This window comes from Peromyscus maniculatus, chromosome 4, assembly GCF_049852395.1.
Source record: "Peromyscus maniculatus bairdii isolate BWxNUB_F1_BW_parent chromosome 4, HU_Pman_BW_mat_3.1, whole genome shotgun sequence".
Taxonomy (NCBI): domain Eukaryota; kingdom Metazoa; phylum Chordata; class Mammalia; order Rodentia; family Cricetidae; genus Peromyscus; species Peromyscus maniculatus.
The window spans coordinates 65,572,385-65,580,371 of NC_134855.1; the positions used below are offsets into that span (position 1 = coordinate 65,572,385).

General features: G+C 36.0%; 2 protein-coding genes across 2 annotated transcripts; one reads left to right on the plus strand and one right to left on the minus strand.

Moving 5' to 3' along the window:
- Positions 1-267: 267 nt before the first annotated feature.
- LOC143272713 (olfactory receptor 4S2) lies at positions 268-2,957 on the plus strand. Its single transcript, XM_076568687.1, has one exon. The coding sequence runs from the start codon at positions 1,591-1,593 to the stop codon at positions 2,545-2,547; it is 957 nt and encodes a 318-aa protein (XP_076424802.1). The 5' UTR covers positions 268-1,590; the 3' UTR covers positions 2,548-2,957.
- Positions 2,958-5,839: 2,882 nt separating this feature from the next.
- LOC102917417 (olfactory receptor 4C16-like) lies at positions 5,840-6,982 on the minus strand. Its single transcript, XM_006996942.3, has one exon. The coding sequence runs from the start codon at positions 6,980-6,982 to the stop codon at positions 6,056-6,058; it is 927 nt and encodes a 308-aa protein (XP_006997004.2). The 3' UTR covers positions 5,840-6,055.
- Positions 6,983-7,987: the final 1,005 nt, after the last annotated feature.

The window sequence follows — 7,987 nt, forward strand, 5'->3', positions numbered from 1 at the left end:
TAAAACCTTGGGATTGAGCTTAATTCCAAATCTGATTAGAAGACCACTTTCCTTTTATCTACTTTCCCCTTTTATCTGCATTATACAGAAGTAGACAGATGTATAGTGTTTTTTCTACAACTTTAGGACAAATACCTGAACACTCACAGCACACATGTCTTCTCAGAATCTCTTGGTTGGCCTGCTCTTTCTGCAAAAGTCAGCTGAAATTGCAACATTCTGTGGCTGAAAGAATTAAACATAGTGGACCTTGAGAGATGCGATCCCAAAAAGACAGCTTACCACCACAGGGATCACTTATGCCCGTGTGTTATTTGAGAAAGGATCTTGAAACCTCTATTAATCACAGTTTATTCACATTTGCTTTCCCATATCAATGATGCCCGTTAGAATGCCTGTAACTGTACTGCTAAAGATACTTCTATTGAAATCAAATTTGTCCTCTCCTGAGAATCATTCCAGGCCAAGTGAATGATAACCTCTCCCAGAAATATTTAATTCAAAGTAGTTCACACAAAGCCATATGGTGTAGCTAAATGAAACAGGATATATGAGTATGCCCGAAGAAAAGCTGATGTTAAAGTGCAGAGCATTTCCTCTTTTGTTTTGGTTTTGTTTTTCTCTTTGTTTCATATAGGCATTTAAATATCAAGCTAAGGAAATTATGGAGAAATCCTGGAGTGACCTCTATTTTAGCTGAAGAAATTATCTGAGATCTTGATCTAGCTGGCAAAGCTGGCTTCATCTACAGAAGATTCTTCTATTATCATTTATTATTATCATAATGATGCATATTCTCTTATCTTTGCCTTTTCAGGATTATGTGGTTATTCTATGTTTATGCAAGTGATTTTTATTTCATTGTAGAAGTGACAATTTATGACAAATAATAATACCTTAAAAGTTTATTATATCACAAATATATTAAGGGAGGTCTCATAAAGTTAACTGATTCATTTGGCTTAAAGTGAGATTATTACAAGATCAAATATGTCTAATATAAGAGTCTTTCTATGACACTACATAGTGGATATTGAACTCCTGAGGTCAGATGAGAGGCCATAATTTCACTTCAAGATGACTCAATTTTGAGGGGAAGGGAAGCCTGCAGAAGTCACTGGGGCTGTGCTACTTGTGAATTCTGAGCAGATGTGACACTGAGACTGGGCAGTGTGAAGCAGAGAAAATCTGAGAAAACATTCTCATTTCCATAAAAAAAATGCAGCAAGCATTTGCTGATACTTCAGAGGGAAGTCTGTTTATCTTATACAAAAGATCCAAGTGCATTAGAAGCTGTGTATAAACCTTACAAGAAGAGGAGGGAGTTCTTCAGGTGTCATATGAGTCTGGAAGAATTGGCCTTATGCCTTTGGACTTCACTTCTCATCTGAACTCAAAAGAGCATGGGGATATAACATCGAGGTAAGCTGATCAGAAGAGATACATTTAAACTGAAGCCTGAGTACGGAAGACATAAGGGCTCACCTTCCAACTCTAGCCCCTTTAATTTTTCATTGGTTATAAAAGAGAAGTGAATGTTGATGGTCTTTTTCATTTTTATTTCAGGTAATTTAATGTACTCTTGGGAATATGGCTTCAAGATCTTATTCCATAGAAGGAGTAAACAATGTCACTGAATTCATTTTCTTGGGTCTTTCTCAGAACCCAGAAGTTGAAGAAGTATGCTTTGTGGTGTTTTCCTTCTTTTACATGGTCATAGTGCTGGGAAACCTCCTCATTATGCTCACAGTTTGCACTGGCAATCTTTTCAAGTCCCCCATGTATTTTTTCCTCAACTTTCTATCTTTTGTGGACATTTGCTACTCCTCAGTCACAGCACCCAAGATGATTGTTGACCTGTTAGTGAAGAAAAAAACCATCTCCTATGTGGGGTGCATGTTACAACTCTTTGGGGTTCATTTCTTTGGCTGCACTGAGATCTTCATTCTTACTGTCATGGCCTATGATCGATATGTGGCTATCTGTAAACCCCTCCACTACATGACTATCATGGACCGGGACAGATGTAACAAGATGTTGCTGGGAACATGGGTGGGTGGATTCTTTCACTCCATTATCCAAGTGGCTCTGGTGGTACAGCTCCCCTTTTGTGGACCCAGTGAGATTGATCACTACTTCTGTGATGTACACCCTGTCCTGAAACTCGCCTGCACAGACACCTACATTGTTGGTGTTGTTGTGACAGCGAACAGTGGTACCATTGCACTGGGCAGTTTTGTTATCTTACTAATCTCATATACAGTTATTCTGGTGTCTCTGAGAAAGCAGTCAGCAGAAGGCAGACGCAAAGCTCTCTCCACCTGTGGTTCCCACATTGCTGTGGTCATCATCTTTTTCGGTCCCTGTACTTTCATGTATATGCGGCCTGACACTACCTTCTCAGAGGATAAGATGGTGGCTGTATTTTACACCATTATCACTCCCATGCTGAACCCTCTGATTTACACTCTGAGAAATGCAGAAGTAAAGAATGCAATGAGGAAACTGTGGGCTAGAAAGGTTTCCTGGCAGACTACAGGAAAATAGCTGAGAGTTATCATTTAATTTGGCAAACTTCAATTTCTTTAGCTTTGACTAATGCGATTGCTTAGTGAAACAACAACAGCAACCTCACAGGATTCAGGAGAGAAATGATGGGGTACTGGGTTATATGGAAGTAAGGTATGATAATCATGATCATACTCTCATATTTATGTTCAGATAATATTCAGAAATGTGAATGAAAAATTTCTATTATTCAATCATAAGGATCATATAAAATCATTGCTGTCTCCAATTCCTACTTAACTATTTTAAGTGAGACCAGTGAAATACTTAAGGCTGTTTCTAGGGTGTCGAAATGTGGTATTTAAGTTGGGTGGTTGTGGCACATGCCTTTAATCCCAGCACGTGCTAGGTAGTGGGATCTCTATGAGTTCCAGGCTACTTTATTCTACAGAGCAAGTGTCAGGACAGCCAGGGCTACATGGAGAAGTCCTGTCTCAAAAAATGAGAAAAACTTGGTATTTACCTATTAAGCCTTCAGTGTATGTATATTGCATAAATGATTATACACATGGGAAGGATCACATCCAAGGCAATAGATTTTTAAAAGACTTCAGAAAACAAGACTATTAAGCCTCACAACATTCAAACTGTGGTACAATTGGCAAAGAATGTAAAAAAAAATTTAGAAGACTAAAAATTAGTTTTAATCATTTGGTTTTGGTAAACAGTGTTTCCATTCATTATTAGTCATATTCTTTGAGTCCAACAATTAGAATATTGATCTAATATTCTAATTATTATTTATAATCTAATATATCTTATTATTATTTATTGCTTGATTATATCATATTTACAAGCAATAAATACCTAAACAATGTCTAGTCCATTTGACATCTCTCTTCTGATACCATTCCATTTATCCCATTCTCATTTTAGGTAGATCTCTGTGTATAACATTTCCCTTCACTGGGATCCATACACTGAGATTTATTTTACTAGAGTAAATATTGAGTATAAATGTGCCTTTACCATTGTTTCATTGTATTGTGCTAAAATAAAACTATCCAGCTACTATTTCTTTCTATACATAGGTTTTAATTATATTGAAATATAAGTAATATAAGTATTACTCCTGGGAAAGCCTGTATTGCCTAAGAATAACATGGCTGCATTCATATGATTAAATGTTAACAAAATAAACAATATGTTTACTGGGTAGGCCTGAAAACTTAGTACTAAGGGGTGTGTGTGTATGTGGGCCTGGCGGGGGTGGGAATGGGGTGAGGGAGTCAGGATGAGGATCCAGATTTCAGTCAATCTCAGCTGCATAGCAATTTCTGGGCAGCCTAGCAGAATCAGACCCTGTCACACCTGCTTTCTTTCAATTTCCTGAGAAAGACACTCCCAGCAAAGGTTGAAACCTGGCTATATCTTCCTGTGTTCTTTTCATTATATTTTTTCATTCTTCGTGTTATAGTTCTAAATTCCCTATTCTTTTTTAAGCAGGACATAAATAGTTCTGTCTTTTAGAAATGAAAAGAAAATTCTCCCTAAAATCTTTGTCATCTTGTGGATCCCTTTTGCAAATTAGTTCCTGACCTTTAAATGTGTCTTTTGCAAAGAGGATGGAGATACTTGAAGGGCTTTCAAGTTATCTTTCTTTTAGAGGAGACTGTGGTACAGATGGTGAGCATCAGAGATATCAAGTTTGAAGGCCTGAGGAACTTGAACTCACTCTCTGGGCCCTAGCTCATCAGCTTTGAGGCATAATATACCCAGAGATCCTGCCTAGTTCACTGAAGGTCTAAGGAGAAATGAAAGAAATACCAAATAGTGTTCTGAAGATATTAGCCTACATTCCAGATTTAGTTCCACCTGCTTTATGTTTCTTGTCCAATTTTGTTGTAGAACTGGTAAAATGTCTTTTATTTGATGTGTATACATATAATATGAAGAATGAACATTAAAAGGAAATATATTAGCATATCCATCACCACAGTTACTGTGTGTGTGTGCATATGTGTAAGAATGTGGTTTCTTTGCCACAGGGTCTTATTTACTACATAAAGACAGGACGGGCTTTGGTGAAGAAGACACTGACAGAGCTTAACAGGTGCAGAAAACCTCATTGTTTTCTGTGATCCATGTTCAGTAAAGATTAACAAACTATACATAAAGAACTGCCCTTTTTTCATCTCTACATTCTCCTAATTTTAGAGTCTTACACCACTTTGAAGACTTTCTATGCTGCACATTTGCAAAAGAAAACAAAAAAAATAACAAAAACAACAACATGAGTATACTCTTGAGCACTCATGAAGACTTTTTAAATGGGATTGTAGAGTCTCATTTGTGAACTTGAAAAATAGAGATATCCATCATCTGATTTGAAATAAATTAATGGAATATACCATAATTAGAGAACTGATAATTAATTGCAATGTCTTCCAGTGGTGATGTGTGAGTGCCATAGTTTATATGGAATTACAATTTCAGAAATATGCTTTGTTTGACATGCACATTGTTTTACATTTTTTTAAAGTTCAATGCAAACCTCAAATGATTAAAGATGAACTGTTCCCCCAAAGTTCATAAGTGTCCAATTATTATTTTAAAAATATAGTGATTGTAAAGCCACAAGTGGAATCTTCCTAATGTCAGAGGGTTTCTGCTGTGTGGGTTCTCTCTACTTGTTCTAATGTTATTACAGGTTCTGAGTAATGACACATACACACAACAAAAACCTATGGAATATAACCTCAAAACTGGTAAATTATCTAACACACATATACATGCACGTATATTTTGCATGTATCTCTCTTTGTATAATGATATATATATATATATATATATATATATATATATATATATATATATGATAGATAGATAGATAGATAGACAGGCAGATGTCTAAGAATGACAGATACATTCACACATATTCTAGCCATAACACCAATCATGATAGCATTAGTTTAAAGATATTCCTAGGTTAGGTGTTAAGAATAAGCACAATGTGAAGAGGAAGAACATGCTAACACAGGTGCACACACACATAAACAGACCTTTACTCTCTGTCACACACACACACACACACACACACACACACACACACACACACAGTTAAACAAACAACACACTCATATTGTACCTTGCAACAAAACTTCTATAAATTTGTAAATACATTCCATTCCTTTGATTGAAGAAGACATGAACAAAAGTGTCATGAGGAAACATAAGGAAAAAAAATCTATAATAAAGAAAATCATTTGAGAGAAGGTAAACATTCTAATGCTCTGAATGTAAGATATTTGACCAGAACATGGACCTAATAGAGATCAACATTTAAAACAAGTTGACTGAGATAAATCCTCATATCTCCTTGCTACATCTTCTTTTCCATAAAATAATTTGATATTTATTTCAGGATGTACCCCGTTTGTCCATTCTCTTGAAGAAACCAAACCTCCATTCTCAGAACAGTGCTATTCTAAACATATAACTGAAAACTAAGATTTTCTTTATTAAAATAAATACAACCTTTGATTCCTTATATATCACCTGAGACTTTTTTGCTCCACAGCTTCCGCATGGCATTTTTTACCTCTGCATTCCTCAGCGTGTAAATCAGAGGGTTGAGAAAGGGTGTACAAATTGTGTAAAACACCGATATCATTTTGTCCATAGGGAAGGTGGTTGCAGGACGCGTGTATATAAATATGCAAGGCACAAAAAACAAGATGACTACTATGATGTGGGAGACACAAGTGAACAGGGCTTTTTTCCTCCCTTCAGCACTGTGGTTTCTCAAGGAATACAGAATGATGACATACGAGACCATGAGCATGAGAAAACTCACTGTGCAAAGGGTCCCACTATTGGCCACCAGGAGAAGGTTGATCACATATGTGTCTGAACAGGCAAGTTTCAACAGTGGTTGCAAGTCACAGAAGTAGTGATCAATTTCATTGGGACCACAGAAGGGTAAACTCAAGGCCAGAAATATCTGAACTGAAGAATGCACACATGATCCCACACAGACTATGGCCACTAGCATCCCACAGACCTGGCGGTTCATGATGGTCATATAGTGCAGAGGCTTACAGATGGCTACATAGCGGTCAACAGCCATGAGGATGAGGATGAAGATCTCTAGTGAGCCAAATAAATGGAATGTAAAGACTTGTATTATGCACTCACTGAAAGAAATAGAGGCCTCTTTCCTCAGAGAATCCATAATTGTTCTAGGAGCTACAGTTGTAGAGAAGCAGGTGTCAGACAAGGACAAATAGAACAGGAAGAAGTACATTGGACTCCCAAGTGCCTGGCTTGTCTTGATGGTAGCAATGATGAGAAAGTTACCCAGTAATGTCCCTATATAAAAGAACAGGAAAATGGCAAGCACTAAGTTCTTCCTCCTAGGGTCCTGTGTCAAGCCAAGGAGAAGAAAACTGGTCACATTAATATTCAGCTGCATGGTTCATGAACGAGAAGAAAAGAGCATGAAATGTGTCTTCTGCAAAAGAAAAAGGAACTAGTTTTACCAAGTGGCATGATAGATTATTTAAAATAAAAGTATTTCTTTCTCATAAATATATTCTACATCTGTGTTATTAAACTGTTGTTCCTACTCTCTGTCTTTAATTCCAAGAACTTCGTTAGTGTCACAAAATATGGTAAGAATAACACTTTCTCCACAACATCTTCACACACACATTTACTGACTTTAGGATGGTTCTGATTAATTTTGCAGTTCAATTAATGTAAAACGAAATGTACACTTTCCTTTATTATTTGTCTTATTGTTTCATGGGCAAACATTCTGGTGAGGCATCACTTATCTATTATTTATTTTTCTTTATTTAGAAAATTCTGAGTATCCTTGGAAGTGGTCAAGTAAAGTTCCCTGGGCTTTACTTTCTATAAAATTCTTATTTTCCATTAATGTTACATTGTCTACAATTATAAGTATTACTATAATCATTTCAAGATATGATCCATTGAAAGAAAAACAAAAATGCCAGTGGTCTACAAATAATCTGATAATATTTTAAAATATTCTCCATGATATTTTGAAAATGGTGTGTTTAGACAGAAAAGAATGTTCCCTGATAGACTGTTAAATATCTCAATGTCTATTTTTTTTCTACTTCTGAAAAGCATTCCTTAGACTATCCATGTGCTCTGAGAATACATTCAAATGAAAGGATATTTTATATTATCTAATGGTATATGTTTGCAAACTAAATATCCTCATATATAGGATACTTTGGTGATCATTGCCAAGAATTTGTAGGATCAGATCACAGTTGTCATCTCCAGTAAGATATTTTAATAATCATGCATCTAAAAATTCCACTTTCTCAGGCAACAGGAAAGTTTCAAAAGCAGGATAGTATGGTTTTAAGAGAAAGAAATGGATGGTTGTCTATATTTGACTTTTTTTTGTTCAACCTACTTTCAGACCTGGAAATTTTTATGA